Source organism: Jaculus jaculus, chromosome 1, assembly GCF_020740685.1.
Source record: "Jaculus jaculus isolate mJacJac1 chromosome 1, mJacJac1.mat.Y.cur, whole genome shotgun sequence".
In the NCBI taxonomy this organism is placed as follows: domain Eukaryota; kingdom Metazoa; phylum Chordata; class Mammalia; order Rodentia; family Dipodidae; genus Jaculus; species Jaculus jaculus.
This window is the reverse complement of record NC_059102.1, coordinates 302,487,671-302,506,750: the sequence shown is the minus strand read 5'-3', so window position 1 is coordinate 302,506,750 and position 19,080 is coordinate 302,487,671. Positions and strand designations below refer to the sequence as shown.

The following is a 19,080-nucleotide window of genomic DNA, read 5'->3' as shown; positions in this document are numbered from 1 at the left end:
ATCCTAGTTCTGCATAAACTGGGTGTGCTGATGCACACCTATAATCCCAGCACTTTCAAAATGGAGGAAGGTGGCTCAGAAGTTCAAGGTCATCCTTGGCTATATGAGCCAGCCTAGACTAAATGAGACATTGTCACCAGCAACAAAGAAAAAAAGTCTAGAATATTTAAAGAAATTTTATAACTCAACAATAAAAGGGCAACTATTCAATTTAAAAAGCAAAGGAGGGTGGGGAAATGGCATAGGTGTTAAGGCTTCTGCCTGCAAAGCCTAAGGAGCCTGGTTTGGCTCCCCAGGACCCATGTAAGTTTTAGGATTCCAGTCCAGAACTGGCAAATCCATAGAGATAGAGAGAAGGTTAGTAGTTGTCACAGCCTACTGGGGGAAGAATGGGAAGTGGCTGCTAATAGGTGTGCTGTTTCTTCTGGGATTGTTGCAGTGTTTGCAAATTAGATAATGATCATGGTTGTACAGTCTTGTGAGCATGTAACTGTAAAACACTGAATAGCATTCTTTGAACAGATGAATTGCATGGGATGTGAATTTTACCTCCCTAAAAATACTTCTAGGACAGTTGAATGGCTATCGGGGAAATAGGACCAAAATATCAATGGGCTAATAAATGTGCCATTTTGTAAAATTTACAAAATGATTTTATGATTGTAAAATGTACTCATTTATTTTTATCTTCTCCTACTTCCTTGGTCTTAATGGCTTGGTGTGTAAGTTTATGGTTCTCAACCATGTGGCATAGCCCATTCTGGAACCACAGGTGAACTTTTAAAAATTATGTTGCCTGGGCTCCAGGTATGGCCAATTTGATCAGAGACTTGGCTTTGCATTCTCCAGCATTGCTGTCATACTTCATTCAGATCTCCCAGTGATTTCCTTGTGTTGGCAAGACTGAGAGATTTCAAGAGTAGAACAGAGTGTGGGCAACATGGACAGGTTATACGGTGATCTTTTAACAAGTCCTTTTTATGTTAAGTCAGATATATTGAGGTTTAATTTAGATATGTTAAGATTTGCCCTTTTAAAGTATCAGCTTGATAAATTTTTATAATTTTATTTATTTATTTGCAAGGAGAGAGAGAGGGAGAAGAGAGAAGAGAGACAGACAGTGAGAAAGAATGGGCATACCAGGGCCTCTAGCCACTGCAGATGAACTCCAGATGCATGTACCCCTTGTGTATCTGGCTCATGTAGGTCCTGGGTAATTGAACTCAGGTATTTTGGCTTCGTAGGCAAATGCCTTAACCACTAAGCCTTCTCTCCAGCCCCAGTTTGATGAATTTTAGCAATTGAATAAAGTTCTGTGACATTTACAATAAAGATACAGAACACTCCCATGACTTCTCTAAATTCCTTTGAGTTTGTCTGCAGCCAGCCCTTGCCCTGGGCATAACGTGCACACATGAGAATGTTAGGCAACATTAGAAAGCAAGTCTTGGGCTTGGGAGATGGCTGAGTGGATAAAATGCTCACTGTACAGGTGTGAGGATGCCCAGCACCTCTGTAAAAGCCAGGCACTATGGTGTGTGCCTGTAAACTCAGTGTTGGTGAAGTGGAGAAGAGGATCCCATGGCTTGCTGGCTAGCTAGTCTGGTCAAATCAGTGAGCTTTAGGTTTAGCAAGAAACACTGTCTCAGAAGGTAAGGTGGGGTTGGAGAGATGGCTTAGTGGTTAAGGTGCTTACGTGCATGCCTAACAATCTAGGCTTGTTTCCTTAGTACCCATGTAACATCAGATGCACAGTGGTGTACATCTCTAGAGTTTGTTTGCAATGGCTAGAGGCCCTGGTGTGCCCATTCTCTCTCATCTCTCTATCTCTCTCTGCTTGCAAAAAAATACATAAAAATATTTTTTTAAGTAAGGTGGAGGGTGACTAAGGAAGAACTCAACACTGGCCTCTGGCCTTCACGTGCACACACACACATACATGTATATGCCCCTGCACACACATGTGTTCACACATCTGAGCACACTATACATAACACACACCTACACAAGCAAAAAGTAAAACAAATAAAGCAAATCTTGAAAATATATGCAAAATGACAAAATAACTGTATAAGAAGTAAAAAGTGGCAAAATATTCCATGTAACTTTATTGTTCAGTCTTTTTTGTGTATATGCATAGATATGTACATTTTTTCTGTTTATTTGCTTATTTGTAGGAAAAATGATTTTTTATGATGGTGGAAATTATAAGAAAATGCTCATTTTCTTCTTCACATTTTCTGCATTTTCTGTTTAGACTGTAGCAATTAATTGCTTTCATAATGGAAATAATATTGATATTTGCAAAACAGCAGCCTGTGGGCAAGTGATACCTAAAGAGCCTCCTAAAGAAAACCGTCATCCTCTATGAGGTTCCAGACCTGGAGCTGTAAATCCAGCTCTCTGGCCCCACACACCTGAGGTAATTGGCTCATAGCAACTGTTATTGCCAAAAGAGATTAATAAGAAGATATTGACTTCTAGTGAGATTGATGTCAAAAAATATTGACCACAGGAGAGAAAATATTGATGGAAGACGAATCAAGGTCTTTCATTGCCTTGAAGGGAATAATAAACTTTCCTCTTGGCTTGACTTCCTTATTCTGTTCATTTTTACAGGCAATTGCACATCTAAAGTCAAAAATGGCACATCCCTGTAAGCACTTTTAGAAGCTTGAATATAGAATTTACCAGAAAGGGAATAAGGCAAAAATGATCTTATATAGAGTAAATATAATTTATGGAAAAATAGAGAGCAAGGTATCTTGACAATAAAGGTCTGTTCAGGTTTGGTTTCCAATCTTTTAGATTCAGTAGTATCAATTCAGCAACCTAATTAAAGCCACTAGTACCAGTCTTTCAACCAAGTCCAACAGACCAGCTCCAAGCCTCGGGACTAGCCACGAGTGACTCAGATTTTCTCAGCGCCAGCACACTGGCTGACTGGGCTTTTGGTGATGTCTTAGGACAAATACAATGGTAGATGACTACAATCGGAACACTTTTTCCTACATTTTTCTCAATTAAAAGATGATGGTATAATAACATATTGGTTGAACCATCATTTGAGCCAGCGTCTTTTTTTCCAGGTTATTCTGGAATTGGTTATACTATTGAACAAAATGATGAGTTGAAATTAGTTTCATGTTAAGCTAATCCCTTAGTTGGGTATAGGCTTTCTTGTTTGTTTGTTTTAGTTGTTTTTATTTGAGACAGGGCCTCACTATGCACCCCAGGATTTTCTACTCTCTTGCCTCTGGCATCCAAGTGCTAGGATTATAGGTATGTGACCCCGAGCCTAGCTCTGGGTATGTAGGCTCTTGTATTATTTTTTCATTGCTACTTCATAAATATCTCTAAAATATGATTTGAAATGATCATTTATATTTCAAAATTCAGTGTTTGTCAGTTTACAGTAGTTTGACCTGGTATTGCTCACCTGGGTTCCTTCCAATGTCTGTGGTCTCTGCTAGGATGGTCAGATGGGCTGCGCTCCTCTTTTCTTCCATTCTTTACAAGGCACTGTGTTCTATCACCTGAGAGCAGAGTTGGCAAGGCCATGGGAAGCCCCAAGCCCAGACTTGTAGTGGCATTTAGCTGCCTTCTATTGGAGAAAGGAAGTCACAGAGTTAGTCTGGGTTCAAGAAGTGGTCAGATAGACTTGGTCTTGAGCTGTGAAGACCCCAGGGCCACTTTTTGCGACGATGCACTCACAACCTGCAGACAACATAGGGGAGCTTTAGCCTTAGAACAACAAGCTTTGAGTGGACTGCCTTCCCTTCAAGCCACTGCCTCTCACTGGCTACGACTCTCTATTTCTTCTCAGAGTCCCTTCCATAGGTCTGTCCATAGAAGCACATCAATAAGTCTAGTTGCCACCAAGAAATTTTCTGATGTTTGTTGAATCTATTAGAATGGCTGTAGCTTTAAGAAACAAAATCCTGAGTTCAGAAAGTTCTAACCTAGGGAAAATTGAGTTGCAATTCTTTTAGCAGCTTGGCAATGTCACCAAAAGCTTCTCTTTCCTTTCCCCCTTCTCTCCTCCCTCCCTCCCTTCCTTTTTCACTATTTTTTAGACAGTGTCTCATGTACCCAAGGCTGGCCTTTAACCACTCATCTTCTTGATTCCATCTCCCAGGGTTACAGTAGTTCCTTCCACTTTACTTAGCCATTTTTCATGCTTTTCCCTTTGCCTTTGACCACTACTCCTTGCTAGTTATAAATGGACGCCATAATCCAGGCATCCCATGCAGATAGGACAACATTTATGTATTCTTTGGTCGTGTGTGTGAAAGATGCTTTCATTGAATTTCTGCCAGTATCCTTTTCTTTATGTCTCACTAACCTCAAGTGAACTGCATGTTCTTGTCTGATTCAGTTGCTGGCAAGGAGATGGGATTATCCTGGTTGGCTTAGATCAGTCACAAACCATTTCCTGTTCTGTCTCTGGTCTATTAAGATGCGGAGTCCCAGCCACATGCTCCCACCACCGTAAGTTCTGCTAAGCCATCCCCCACCATGATGGACTCGACCCTCATGAGTCAAAGTAAACCTCTTCTCCTGTCAGTTGCTTCTTGCCAGACATTTGGTCATGGGCATGAGAAAAGAAACCAATTTGTAGCAAAAGGGGGTACACTGCTGTGGCAAATTTGACCATATGGTTCACAGGCCTTCTGAAGTGTATCATGGAAGCAATGATGAGGAGTTTGGAGCTGTGGGCCAAAGAAGAGCCAGAATGTTGTGAATAGAGCTTAATGGTCCATTCTGGTGGAAGTTTGGGAGAACAAATAGCCAATAGAAAGGCAGATGGTAGATACTGTATTCATGGGGCTTGAGAAGAAACCCTGGAATTCAGGAGCCAGACAAGGACAAATAACATCAGCCCCAATCTTAATCTTACAACCTATGGGAAGACCACAGGGAAGTAAAAAGGCAATCCCAGAGAACTTTTGAAGCCTAATCCTGTAATGAGAGTTTATCAAGGAACAGACAAGTATAGTATAATGAGAAATTTCATAATCCAAAAGAAGGACTTTTTTTCTTTTCTGATTCTTTTCTTCTCTTTCCTTCCTTTCTTCTTAATTTTCCTTCTTCCTTCATTCCTTTCTTTCCTTCTTTCTTTCTTTCAATAGGATCTTGCTTTGTAGCTCAGACTGACCTTATTTTACAATCTTCATGCCTCAACCTTCTGAGTACTGGGATTACAGGCATACACCATCATGATCAATTAGCTTAAAACCTCTTCTTTATGATGAAATTTCACCTAATAAACATAGAAGGAAGTTTGGAATTAGAAAAATCAGCAGCCACAATAATAAGGAACTATCTCAGGGTACTATGAGTTATTAAAACTCATGAATAAAAGCATAAGAAGAAAGCAGGATATTTACAAGACTTTAAAATATCTTTCAAGATACGTGTTAATAGGTTGGGAAGATTGCTCAGTAGTTAAAGGCACTTGCTTGCAAAGACTGCTGTCTCATATTTAATTCCCCAGTAGACATGGAAAGCCAGGTGGAAAGGTAACACATGAATCTGGAGAGCATTTGCAGTGCACTGCCACATGCAAATAAATATAATAATAATAATAATAATAGCTGTTAGTTACAAAGGGACAGATATTTACCTTGGAGAAACCCAGCACATATCACTTTAATAAGTGATCCAAAGTAACAACCTAACATTGGGACACACTGATTGTTATCAAGGGCCTTCTGATAAGATGGGATTAGGAGGACACACATCGTCCTGCCAAAAATGTATAACCTAACTCTTGTCAGAAAAAATAGCAGACAAAAGCAAACTGAGGATGCTCTGCAGAGTAATGGACCTTCACTCTTCAAAGATGTCAAGGTTAGGGCTGCAGAGATGGCTTAGCGGTTAAGGCACTTGCCTGCAAAGTCTAAGGACCCATGTTCAACACTCCAGAGCCCACATTAACCAGATGCACACAAGTGAGGCAAGTGCAAGGTTGCACATGCCCACTACGTGGCACAGGCATCTGGAGTTAGATTTTAATGGCTGAGGTCTTTGTGCACCAATTTTCTCTCTGTCTTTCTTTCTCTCTCTAAAATTAAATTAAAAATATATTTTAAAAAAGACTTCAAGGTCATGATAAAGATTGAAGAACTGCTCTAGGTTATGGAGACTCTAAAGCAAGGGCAAGTGAATGCAGTGAACTGGATCCTTTAACAGAAAATGTTTTTTTTTTTTTAACTCTATAAATTACATGAGAGACAATTGATGGAATCTGAATACAGCCTGTCAGTCAGAAGACCAGCATCATGATGCCAGTATCAATTCCTGATCTTGACTACCGTGTAGTAGAAGTTAAAGTATGCTCCTGTTTTGGATAAATATTGTGCACTGAGGGTATTTAGAAATGAAGAGGTGGAGATACAAATCACATCCTTATTCTTCAAAGTTTTAGGAAAATCTGTTAAGAGAATGAATCAAAAAGCAAGTATAATAAAATGTTAACATTCAGAGAATGTGGATAGATGGGTACTCCTTATAATAGTTTTAAAATTTTTCTTACATATATACAATATCAACCTATTAAGTACCCTCCTCCCTTTTAAAATTTTTCTTTAACTCTGAAATGACTATAAAATAGAGTGGGATTTGTTATTTTTAAGTAAAGAGTCCTGTATTTTCTTCCCTCCCATTGGCTGGGAGGTGGTCCTAGAGCAAGGTCTCCATGTGGTGTGGATGATGCTATTGTGCTCCCAATCTGGCCTGGCTTCCACTGTTCTATGAGAGAGCGAGCTTCAATTTTTCCAGGCTGTTGCAATGCAGGGCCAGAGGAGCTTGGGTGACTGGCTTAGTTTTATCCACTGGGGGTTTGGAAGGTAGAGTAATGGAGAGATTAGGTAAAGACTGCTCATGTGGGGAGAATTAGTGAAAGGAAATTAAGAATGGGAGAGCAGTTTAAGGAGGCAGCAGTGTACTCACTGCTTCTGAGGAGTTTCTGAGGAGATCTTCAAACTTAGGAATCAGAGGACAAAAGAACCAAGTGAAAAGGAAGATATTTGGGTCCGAGGAGATTTTTTTTTTTTTTTTTTTTTTTTGTCAGCTTTAAATTTTGCTACACTGGTCACCTTTATGTAGTCGCCCTTAATTCCTGCGGTAAATAGCAGAGTTGTTTGTGGTTATATGTGAAGAAGGGTAGGTGGCCTGAAGTGGAGTTTATGTGGGGTATGTTACAAAATTCAGTCCAAGACCAATCATACTCAGCAACAATAGCAGCTGATTTTTATTGAATCCTCATTTTTCCCTTGGGACTATTCCAAGCTCCTTTTTTTTTTTTTTTTTTTGGTTTTCCGAGGTAGGGTCTCACTCTGGCCCAGGCTGACCTGGAATTCACTATGTAGTCTCAGGGTGGCCTCAAATTTACAGCTATCCTCCATCTCTGCCTCCCGAATGCTGGGATTAAAGGCATGAGCCACCATGCCCGGCTTCTATTCCAAGTTCCTTATGTATCAATTGGTTCGATGGTTATAATTACTATAACATTCCTGTTTTAGAGAATGAATAGACTGAGGTATGAAGAGGTTAAATCAAAGGTCATTTGCAGTTACTGAGGGGATAATACCTTTACACTTAATGCACACCACTCATGTGTAGTTGCTAGCTTTTACTTTCAATTTTAGAGGTCGTGTAGTCAAGCATGTAGCTACTGTTGGTAGCTTACTAGCTTTGCTATACGTGACTTGTGATGTGTGGTTTATGATGGCCAAGTTGCCTAAATTGTGTTTTTAGGAACTTGGAGGCTGCATTTGTCCAACTCAAACTAGTAGAAACCACTGGCCCCTTCATCCCAGCCTATACAATTGTGAGACAGGTGATCTTTTGACATCAGAGGACATCACCTTTCCACATTGCTACCACCACCACTTTCTGAACGCACCCATGAAGAGGGACATTTGAGTGCACTTATGCAGACCCTTGACTACTTCACTTTTCCATACCTCTGATCACCTTTCTCCATGTTTCAGATAAGTTGCTTCTTGATTCCATTGAGTATCATCAAGCCGCATCTTCAAGGAGGAAGATTTGAAACTTATTTTCCAGTATTCATGCTTAGTGCCTATATTAATTTCCTCATTGCTGTGACAATATAGTTGGCAAAGGAAACTTAAGGAAGGAAGAGTTTATTTCTGCTCACAGTTTGAAGGTACAGTCCGTCATGGCAGAAAAGGTTTGGCAGCAGGAGTGTGGCAGGTGGCTACACCGTGTCTACACTCAAGGAAAAAGAAAGAGAAAAAGGGAGAGAGAGGAAGACAGAGGATGAGGGTACTAGTGTTCAGCACACTTTGTTCTTTTTTATTCTAGGACCCTAGACCATGGGGTGGTGCACTCACATCCAGGGAGGGTCTTCCCATCTCAGTTAAGCCTCTTCGAAAATATCCTCACAGATGTATCCAGAGGTCTGTCTCCAAGGTGATTCTAAGTCCAGTCAAGTTGACAATCAGAATTAACTGTCATGGAGCTGGGAGGATGGGTCACTTGGTAAAGTGCTTGCTGCATAAGCATGAAGACCCAAGTTTAAATCCCAGTGTCTGCCTGTGATCTCAGAGCTGGAGAAGCAGAGGCAGGAGAAGCCCTAGGACTGGCTGGCTAGTTAATATAGCCAAATCTGTGAGCTCTGTGTTTAGTGAAAGACCATGCCTCAAAATAAATAAATAAATAAAAGGTAGAAAAAACAACAAGGTGGAGAGTGATTAAGGAAGATATGTGACATCAATCTCTGGCCTCCACATGTATACACACATATGCACATCATACACACACTCACATACACACACGATTAACCATCACAACTGTGCATAAAGTATTTCTACTTTTCAAAGCTCTTTGTTTCAATGTGGACAAGCAGCTTGATGAGCACAATGGACCTGGCTCAGTAACAAAAATTCTGAGTACAATTCTTTGATCCCTCTTACCCTCTATCCTCATCCTTATTTCCTCCAAAAAAACAGTCTTTGAAGACAACAAAGGTGAAGTAGAAAGCTATGGGCTCTCTCCATGTTGTGAAGCTCCCTCCAGAATCTGCTTGGGGCAGGATGGAGGAGGACCAGTGGGGAAGGATGAACATCAGGTTGGCCTGTGACCCGTTGAAACAGTTCTAGTTCATACAAAGATCGAACACTGTGGCTGGGGAGATGGATCAGTAGATCAAGCACTTACAAGTGTGAGGACAGGGGTTTGGATCCCCAGGACCCACATTAATGCTGGGAGGGTAAGACAGCCTGCTTGTAATCTCAGCTCTTGGGAGGTGGGGACAAGATATCCCCAGAAAAAGAGGGATAACTAGACTAGCCAAATCAGTGAGCTCTGAGTTGTAGTGAGAGACCCTGCCTCAGTAAATAAGGTAGTGAGCAAGTGAGGAATACTGTAGGTTATAAGTACCTTTGCAAGGGAAAGAGAGGCTCTCTGACCACTTGGGAACTTCCAGTTGTGGGTGAGGTTTTCCCTTGGCTGGGCCTGGGCTGACTTGGCCCAGGTCCAGGCCTAGCTGGGAGGGCTCCCAACCCTCACTCTCCACATGGGCTGTTTATCCCCTCCAGCTCCCCACATGGCAGGAGCTCCTTGAGCTTTCTTTTCTCTTTTCTTCTTATGCTTTCTCCAGGCCTTCCATGTGGGATCTCTAACCATGTGGGTGCCTTTCCTTGGCTCTGAATTTCTCTCAATAAATATAATAATTTAATAATTATCCTTCTCAGTCTTTTTCATTTAATTCTTTGATTAAAATTCGTAACAAACTTGGGGTGTGGGGCTCAAGGACTTTCCTGGGCCTCTAGCACCCTGTTACAATACACATATACCCAAATGTGCTTCCCGCGTTGATATGCACATACCATGCACACATACATATGCAAAAAAAAAATTCAGAAGGGTCTAAATTCTGTCCACCTGATGGCAAGAGAAAGAGTATCCTACAAGGGGCGGGCTCTCCTCCCTGGTTACAGAGCTCCTGTGTACGTAGGAGGCATCTGGGAAGGTATGTAGTGCCAGGCATCTCTCAGCCTCTTTCACCTCTGCCTATCACAGGTGTGAGATGACGGAGCTGTGGGGGTGGAGCAGAGCACCTTCTGACCCTAAGTCTCTGCTCATTTCTTTCTATGTGAAAGGTCTTTTCTTTTCTTTTTTAATATTTTTTTTAATACTTTTATTTATTTAGATATTTTTATTTGACAAAGAGAAAGGTACTGGGCAAGCCAGGGCCTCCAGCCGCTGTAAACGAATTCCAGGTGCATGCACCACCTTGTTCATCTGGTTTACGTGGGTCCTGGGGAATTGAACCTGGGTCCTTTGGCTGTGCAGGCAAGAGCCTTAACTTCTAAGCAATCCCTCCAGCCCGAGAAAGGTCTTTTTTTTTTATGTCTAAGGTCTAGAATGCCTGAGACAGGAAAAAGAGACTTAATAAATGTACTTCCAAACCCCTAGACTCAGCTCCTGGCCAGAGATATGCAAACTTTTAAAATATCCTTGTTCTGTATCCACTTAAATGGAAACAGCCTCTGATATTTTTAGCTGCTGCGTAATTGAAGTAAAAAGAAAAGAGGGAATGTATATTTTTTCTTTTCTACTTAGAATAAGAGAATGAATTGCTCAATCCTTAACAGAGTTCCTGCTGGGAAAAGAAGGAAGGAAAATCCCTGAGTCCCCATTGGTTGGCTCCTCCTCTGGCTAGACAGGATTTAAACCCAAGGAGGGAAGCCAGAGAGACCAGAAAGAGGAGCTGACCCGCACTGAGGGCTGCAACACCATAACCAGCTCCCAGGAGGCAGGAGGGTTGGAAGCTGTGCTCAGCAATCTTCTAGGTAAGAGCGACAGGGTGAAACATGGCCAGGTGTGCTGATGCTCATAGGCCTAAGCTCTAAGCCAGAAAACCCAGACAAGGTCATATGGCTTAAATTCAGAATATCTCCCAAGATCCGTGGCCCCCCACCCCCATTCCCAGGTTGTGTTAGAGTAGTCATCCCCTTACCTGGCAATGGACAGTTGGTGGAATACTACTGTCTACCTGGAGCAGTAATTTTACATAAGTGCTTCCTTTAAGTCTACTCATCTTTTTTTCTTGTCTTTACAATGTGGAAGACCTCCTTGTGCTTAATTTCTTATCTGTTACAGCTCATTGTTCTCATGAATCCTAAAACAGAAATTTCATTTCACTTGTGATCAGGAAGCTATTATGATTGCCCCTTCTTCTGTTTTTGTGTGTATGTACCAATTAAGATGATACTTGCAAATGTACTCGGAGGGCTAATTTAATTGTGCGCATTTTAATTGTTGTTTGTGAGAGGACAATTTCTTTCCTCTGAAATTCCATTCAATTACCTTGACAATACCTCCAACAAGGCATTTCAAAATGTCTCAAGAATGATGTGACGGGCTAGTTGTGGAGGTCTGACCTTTTATTAATCTTTGAGGGAGCAGCTGGGGGAGGAAGACTGACTGAGAATAACTGGGGTTTAACTGAAGACCCCCTAGAGTTGCATGTTAATCGTTGAAAAAAAAAAAGAGTAGCCTCAATATAAAAATAACCATCTGGCCACATGTGGACACAGGTAAGCCATGGTTCCCAAGGTGATTGAGTTCCTGGCAAAGTCAGGGTGTCACCAGGATATCCTGTGCCACCAGCTCAGTCAAGGCTATGTACTGATAGATTGTAGACAGGGTCTCCAGGGCAAAGGCAGAGTGTCTGTGGCATTTGCTGCAGATTTAGAGTGAAGGTGGCATTGTCAGGAGAAGTCACTCAGGAGGAAATAGTGTTAACACTGGTATTATTTGTTCTTTTCGAGCAATTGGGAAGGAGGAGGCACCTGAGCTTGCTGTATATAATAATTTGAATCCTTTCTTGTCCCTCCTGTTTGAGAGCTGCAGCTGACTCCCAAGGCAAGAAAAATAGGACAGATGATTCCAAATATCTTGTGGCTTCTGGTTTCCATTCTAGTGCCGTGCTGTGGTTTGACGTGTAGGGTAGACCAGTCTGTTCCTGAGACGATGCCTGAGGAAATTGTGCCCAGGCCTATGGAAACTCTTGTTTCCCCACCACTCATTCCAGAGCCCTGTCTCCCATGGGGTCTGGCTGCAGACATGAGATCATCATTTAGGTTATGTTGGGGCATTTGTAACCACCGGTCTCTGAGGGGATGGTGCTGGGATCCTCAGGCCTCCTCCTTGATGAGCAGTGGGTTTGCCCGTGGTCATCACAAAGGACCCAGGCTGATGCCAATCAGCTGCCATCTATATCTGTGCCCAGTGAGTGTGGGTGAAATAGCACAGATCCCTGGGTTAGCCTTACATTTCCTTGATGGAAGTCTGGAACTTTAAAGTTTCAGTATCTGGGATAACACACTAAACTAAAGGAAGGAATTGTAATTTTTCACCATGGGTCTCTCTGCATTGTCACTCACCTGAAGCAGAGCTTCCAGCAGATGCCTGTCATGCCCATGGGCATGGGGATCTTTGTTTGGGTACTGGGTTGGTCAAGAAAATAACTGAATTTGGGTCCTGTGTCTATTTTATCTTCTCATTGTGCATAGATCTGGTCCACTAAGGCTAACAGAAGATCTTTCTATGTGAAAGTAATTCATTCCCCAGGTGGGTGGTCAATGACCACCCTTGCCTGATGTTCAGGGAAAGGTTTAAAGTGCTTGGAGTAGAGCCTGGAGCATGAGAAGAGCCTAGAACAAGGTAGCTACTGTTACCAGTATCCATGGGAGCCTTTGCAAAAGACGGATTGAGATTCAGCTGACAAAACAAGACAAGCCCCTGTGAGCCCTGTAAAAGTGATTGGACTTCAGGGCTGTGACGGAGGCACAACCCCTTGTCTTTTCTGCCTCTGGCGGGTAGGCAACCTCCATTCCATGGAAAGAGGTTTTTTTTTTTTTTTAACAAAGTGAGTTACTGCATGGTGTGTGTGTGTGTGTGTGTGTGTGTGTGTGAGAGAGAGAGAGAGAGAGAGAGAGAGAGAGAGAGAGAGAGATTAAAAGCACTTCCCAGGGACTCATTACGTGGACCTAGGAACATGGGAGCGTCCAGTGATGCCTGGACTGTCATCATAGGAAAGCTGTTATAAACCCAAGTGTTCAGTCTTGACCACACCTTTGCTGTGTCTCATCCTACATGGAATACCTGTGCAAAGACTGCGATGTTTGCATGCATTTGGTTCAACTGGAGGCTGGCCAAGGAGAAACAGTTCTGCCGAGCACACTAGACACTCTTGCGCACTGAAGAAGGGGGAACGGGAAGAAATGGGTTGTCTGAGGTCTGAAGTTCAGGATAGGTCAACCACAGTAGATTTCTTAGCTACCTGAGAATTTGCTTCCCTGCACCAAGGTTTCAAGTCAGAACACTCTGAGTCATGCAGGGACCAGGCTATGAACCGCTGGCAAAATATGCTCCAGAGAATAAGAAGTGACAAGTTTGCCAATGACATTTGTGACATCAGTGCATCTCAAGCCACACACTTCCTTCGTTTTCCTTCAGAGTTCAATGATGTCTACCCTTTCATTTGGGACAAAATATCTTCTTAGTGACTCCACTGGAAATCTATGATAATACAGCTTTTCTAAAACCCAAAGCAGTGTTCTCATTTGCTTGTGGTTAACCATAAAGACAGGATGAGGTCATGAGGGACCAGAGAAAGTCCTGTATTTAAGTACCAACCTCTGCAACAGTGGCTAGAAACTGGCAACTGCTCATTTGGTGAAAGCAGGATGTTTTTCCTGACCCAGGGTGTGTGTCCTCCTTTGGAGAGAAGAAGGTGGCATAGAGGCCACCCAGCCCTGAAAGTGGTGGGCACCATGGCAATTGGGAGGCCATCTTTCTCCTCTGCTAAGGCTTGGTTGACATGTTCCCTCGTGGACAGAGATTATGGTGCACACTACTGTGTCCTAGCTTCTCATGAGAAGTGCCTGGGACTTAATCTCCCTGGAGGGGAAGTGAAATTCATCTTTCCAAGGATCATCTTGAAGCTACTCAGAGGCTGTGCAGGCCCCAGGTTCAGTTACTGATTTGTTAATGTTTTTCTGGGTACTCTGGATGCTTTGACTTTCCTATTTTTAGAAGAACAATTTTCTTAAAGGAAATAAGGCAGGCAAGAGGACATATGGTGGTTTATTTTTTATTTTCCACATCTATAGTACATATTGAACAAAGATGAAGAATCCAGATACAGGGAGTGGACATATCTGGTAGGTGATTCCAGCTCTGCTGTTTAACTTGTTGGATGTTTTTGGCCACATTACCTAACATTTATGAGTAGGTATAACAAAAAATACTGTCAGTGGACTGTCAGCATCTTGAGGATTAATTGAAATTAATGTTTTTAACTTGTTTGGCCCATTACCCATCATCTAATAAATGCACTGACAACATCTAGTGCCCGTTGCTATTTAATTCACACACTATTTTGCCAGAGCTGGCTTATGAGGCTAGGGAAACAGAAGAGATCACTGTAGTTATAGCCATTTCCATCCCTGAGCTCACAAGGATATCTGAGCTAGAAACACACTTGCAGATTTGGAAGCTGTCAATATTCAGCTAGAAATTAAAGCCAGGCTAGTAGTTGCAGCTACGAAAAGGGAGTAGAACACAGACTTAAAGGCCATCAGTGGGTTTCGAGGCAGATCCAGGGGTGATCATCCACCCAGCTCATGGTGAGCCATTAGACCCCTTGAAAAGCCTCCCCCAGACAGCCCTACCAGATAGCATCTGTTCCTGTCATGGCTTCCCAACTTCCCACACCATCCAACCCCCTCCTGCAGTCATGATCAGCCTCAGTGGGCCAGTGGTTCTTGGGGGTATGTACCTTATTTCCATGACTTTGTGAAGGAATACGCCTGTGTATAAAACACCCTTTATTCCATGCATCCTGCACCACCTACCTCACTCCCCATGGGAAACGACCCTGGACATAGCATCCTGCTATTTTTCTTGTTGAAATTTGGTGTCCTCCCACCCCTCTGCACCCCTGGGGAGCTGTCTGTGGTGTGCTGTGCATACTAACAGACTATGATGTCATCCCTTCCTCATGTTGTTCAACATGTTTGCTCCTCTGCATGTTGGAGCCAGGGCCAGCAGCTTCTCTTCTTACCCTGCACACTTGGCAGTGGCAGGTGGAGGGTTTCCCCAATCTCATCTCTTTCGAGTAATCACCCTGCCCAGGAAAAGCTGAGCTCAACACGTGGAAGCCGAGAGGTTATAATTACTGAGGACATCTTGTTACAATTCAGAGGGACAGGCGACACAGAAGGCTCCCACAAGAGCTTCTGGGGTTTCTCTTATTCCAGGCTTCAAAAACAAACACTGTTGAGACAAGGCTTTGGACAGCCCTTCTGTGGTCTATGGCAGGAGTCCCTGGCTATTTTTCTACATGCATTCAGAACTTGTACAGACAAACATCTGCACTCCATTTAGTCCTCAGGAATAGTGAGCCACTGGGAGGTAGGCATTAGATGATGTGAGTGAGCAGAAAAGTTGACATTCCTAGCTGTGTTGTGGTCCACGAAGGGAATTTTGACAGCGCAAGCTCGTGTCCTGCCACACCCATAGTAGATGCTTTAGTGATGACCAAAACAAGGGGTTAAGGGCACTGCTGCAGAGACTGTGCACACGTTGGGAACCTGTGCCCTTGTGTTCATGAGGTGCTCCATGCCTCCTGTACCTCAGTTCCCAGCTTGAAGATTGGGCTGAGATTTTTAAAGTGATAGTTGTAAGATATAAAGCTCTCTAACCATGCCAGCCCCTTTCAGTTCTCTCCTCTGGCTCTTCCCTGTCTTCTCACAAAAGTCCCCATCAGACTCTGGAGCTTTCCTGCTTGCTTTGATATTAGATTATTTTTGTGAACAGAAATAACTTCAGTCTTCTCCAAGCCACATCTTGTTTCTCTGAGTTCAGATCTGAGCCTAGAATCCACATTGTGTGTGTGTGTGTGTGTGTGTGTGTGTGTGCGCGCGCGCGCATGTGCACGCTCGCTTGTGTGCGTACACACCTGGGTGATTTCCTCTTCCGCTTCTCATCTTCTCATGACTTGCATGGCTGCTGTGGCCTCCTCTGGTTGCTGTCTGAGATGTGGTGGGGTATTAGGAAAGAAAGGGGAAACCATTATTTAACTGGGGTTGATGTGGGTCCCCCCAGTTATTGGAGGCCTTTGTGATGTAGACACCTTTCGTGGTAGCCTAGCACCCCTTTAAGGAAACCTTTTTTGAGTTCTTCCTGCTGGAACCTCCTCCTATAGCTAGTTGCCCCTTGGGACAGAGCATCCCTACTGAACTATGCCCCAGCTGCAGCCCTAGTTGCCCACTTGGGGGCACTACAGCCTTGATCTGTGGCATCAACATGGCCTTACCAAATTCCAGGGTTGCAGGCCTCTTTCACATAGGCCTCCTCTTGTCTCTGCCAGGTAGCCAGGTCCAGCCAAGTGCTCACCCCTCAATTGCTCCTGGCCAAAGTCAGACACCCATCTCCTTGCCTGCTGTCCTGGTCTATTCATCCTGGTCTCGCTCCACCCTCCAAACTCCCATTATATCAGCTGTCTGTAAAATGTGTAGATATATTACCTGCTTGTTGCCCAGCTCTGGGGAGTAAAAAGTTCTCCACCCTCCACCGACCATTCCATTTCTTCTGAAAGTCCAGTACCTGAAATCTAGAAAGAGGTCAGAAAAGGTGAGCTGTTATCATTACTACAGATGACACAATGCTACAAACAACAGGAAGAGCCAGTGGGGAGAAAAACTACATACAGGAATAACTAAAAATAAGACCAATATAGAGGCACAGGCTGGCTTTTCTAGATGTTTAACAACAGAACTGGGGTAAGGTAGGGGAACAGAAGAGAGGACTTTTGTGGATAAGGTATTTTTACTAGAAATTCTTAGATTCTGCTGGTCTGTATGCAAGCCTCGAGTAGGACACTGGCCTTGCAGCCCATGGACTTGGATCTGAGCACAGGCTCCACCCTTTCTGGCTGTGGTACCCAGGACAACTTGCTGGACCTCTGGAACTACCACTTCCTTATTGTAAAGAAGCTTGGCATCGTGGTGATGAGCACAGGGTCTGGAGTGGGATACTTAGGTCCAAATCCTCCTCTGGGGATAGAGGTGTAACTTAGTGGTAGAACCCTTGCCTAGCAAGCAAGAGGCCCTGGCTTTGATTCCTAGCACTGGAAAAAAAAATCTTGGGGGCTGGAGAGATGGCTTTGTGGTTAAGGTGCTTGCCTGTGAAGCCTAAGGACTCATGTTGGATGCCCCAGGACCCACATAAGACAAATGCACAAGATGCTATATGCGTCTGGAGTTCGTTTGCAGCAGCTGGAGGCACTCATTCTCTCTCTCTGACTCTTTCTCTCAAATAAATTTAAAAAAAAACAAACCAAAAATACCTAAATGTTTAGAAATTTAAAAAAAAAATCTCACCATTCTTAGCTGTGTGCCTGGGAGAAGTCATTCAGAGTGGGCATGTCTTAGTCTCCCTGGCTAGAAATGGAGGCAATAAAATAGAGGTGTAGTTTAGTGCTATAGTGTTTGCCTACCATGTACAAGGTGCTGGGTTCAATCCCCAGCACACCAAAGAAAATAACGGGGTAACGATGGGATTCTTGGACAACTTAATGAGATATCAAATGCGAAATACTCAGGACAGATCTGTCATGTAGCCAGCATTCTCTATGCAACTATTATGTTATGGTGTTATGAAGGAGGAGGATAGTACCGGGCTGTTGTAAGGACTAGGGGTTAAGAGGATGAAAGTCTGGCCCAGGTGAGCCTAGGATTAGAAGTGAAGGGCACTCCAGATAAACAGGAGGTACAACAGCAAATATTGAGCCCAGATCCACAGGAGATACAGGAGGAATTCTCTTTGCTTCTTTCTCAGCTTTCTGTGGACTCTTAGAATCTGTTAACATTGGGCTGGAGAGATGGCTTAGCGGTTAAGCGCTTGCCTGTGAAGCCCAAGGACCCCGGTTCGAGGCTCGATTCCCCAGGACCCACCTTAGCCAGATGCACAAGGGGGCACATGCGTCTGGAGTTTGTTTGCAGTGGCTGGAGGCCCTGGCATGCCCATTCTCTCTCTCTAGCTGCCTCTTTCTCTGTTACTCTAAAAAAAAACAAAAAAAAATTTTTTTTAAAGAATCTGTTAACATTACCAGTTTCCCTCAACGAATCTCATGGCCTTCTTCTGTCCTCCCTCCCCCCTCCCCCTCCCTCCCCCCCCCCCCCCCCCCCCCCGTGCCCCTTGCTGGTCTAGGCCTCCTGGAGTACTGTCTCTTTAAGGATGGGTCTCCCGGGGAAGGTCGGCTTTCCCTTGGGGCTCCTGCTTGCCTCTGTGCTCCTGGTGTCTTCAGCACCGACCACTCCCCAGGAGCCACAGGGCTGCAGCAACAAGGAGCAACAGGTCACCGTCAGCCACACGTACAAGATCGATGTGCCCAAGTCCGCCCTGGTCCAGGTGGAAGCTGACCCGCAGGCCCTCAGTGACGATGGGACACCGCTCTTGGCCTTGGGGGAGGGTGGGGACGAGCAGAACTTCATCTTCAGGCACAACATCCGCCTTCAGACACCACAGAAGGACTGCGACTTGGCAGACAGCATCCAGGACCTCCTGGCCCGTGTGAAGAAGCTGGAGGAAGAGATGGCGGAGATGAAGGAGCAGTGTAACCCCCAGCGCTGCTGCCCAGGAGCTGCGGGTGAGATTACCACCTGGCCTTCATCCCACAAACACTCAGCAAGTATCTGCTATGTGCCAGGGCGGCCTCCATCAGCCTCTGGCTACTGGGTGCTTCTGGTACATTCCCACCTGTCACCTGGCGTTCTTTGGGGTGTAGGGCATGCACCTGCTGTTAATTCATTGGTACAGGTCTAGGGGCATCTGGGATGGGAACGAGTCCAGAGGCTTTTAACTTGTAGATCCAATCTCCACTCAGAGAAACGACGGAGTAGGGAGGGTGACAAGTCCAATGAGACATTAAGCAAATTCTCTGTTTCTTCAAGTGTTCAGTGAAGCTGATTCTATCAGCTAAGCCTAGTTCTGAGAACCAAATATGGTGTGGATTAGCTTCCTGGCCCAGAGTTA

At 44.0% G+C, this 19,080-nt stretch overlaps 1 protein-coding gene across 3 annotated transcripts in view; it reads left to right on the top strand.

The window, feature by feature from the left end:
- Positions 1 to 10,771: 10,771 nt before the first annotated feature.
- The window catches only part of Tnn (tenascin N), a 79,703-nt gene continuing 71,394 nt past the window's right edge, over positions 10,772 to 19,080 (top strand). For all 3 annotated transcript variants that reach the window (XM_045153022.1, XM_045153011.1, XM_045153002.1), the window contains exons 1-2: positions 10,772 to 10,826; positions 18,256 to 18,694. In XM_045153022.1, coding sequence (XP_045008957.1) covers positions 18,283 to 18,694 — 412 coding nt within the window. In that variant the 5' untranslated portion in view covers positions 10,772 to 10,826; positions 18,256 to 18,282. The remainder of the gene's footprint in view (positions 10,827 to 18,255; positions 18,695 to 19,080) is intronic.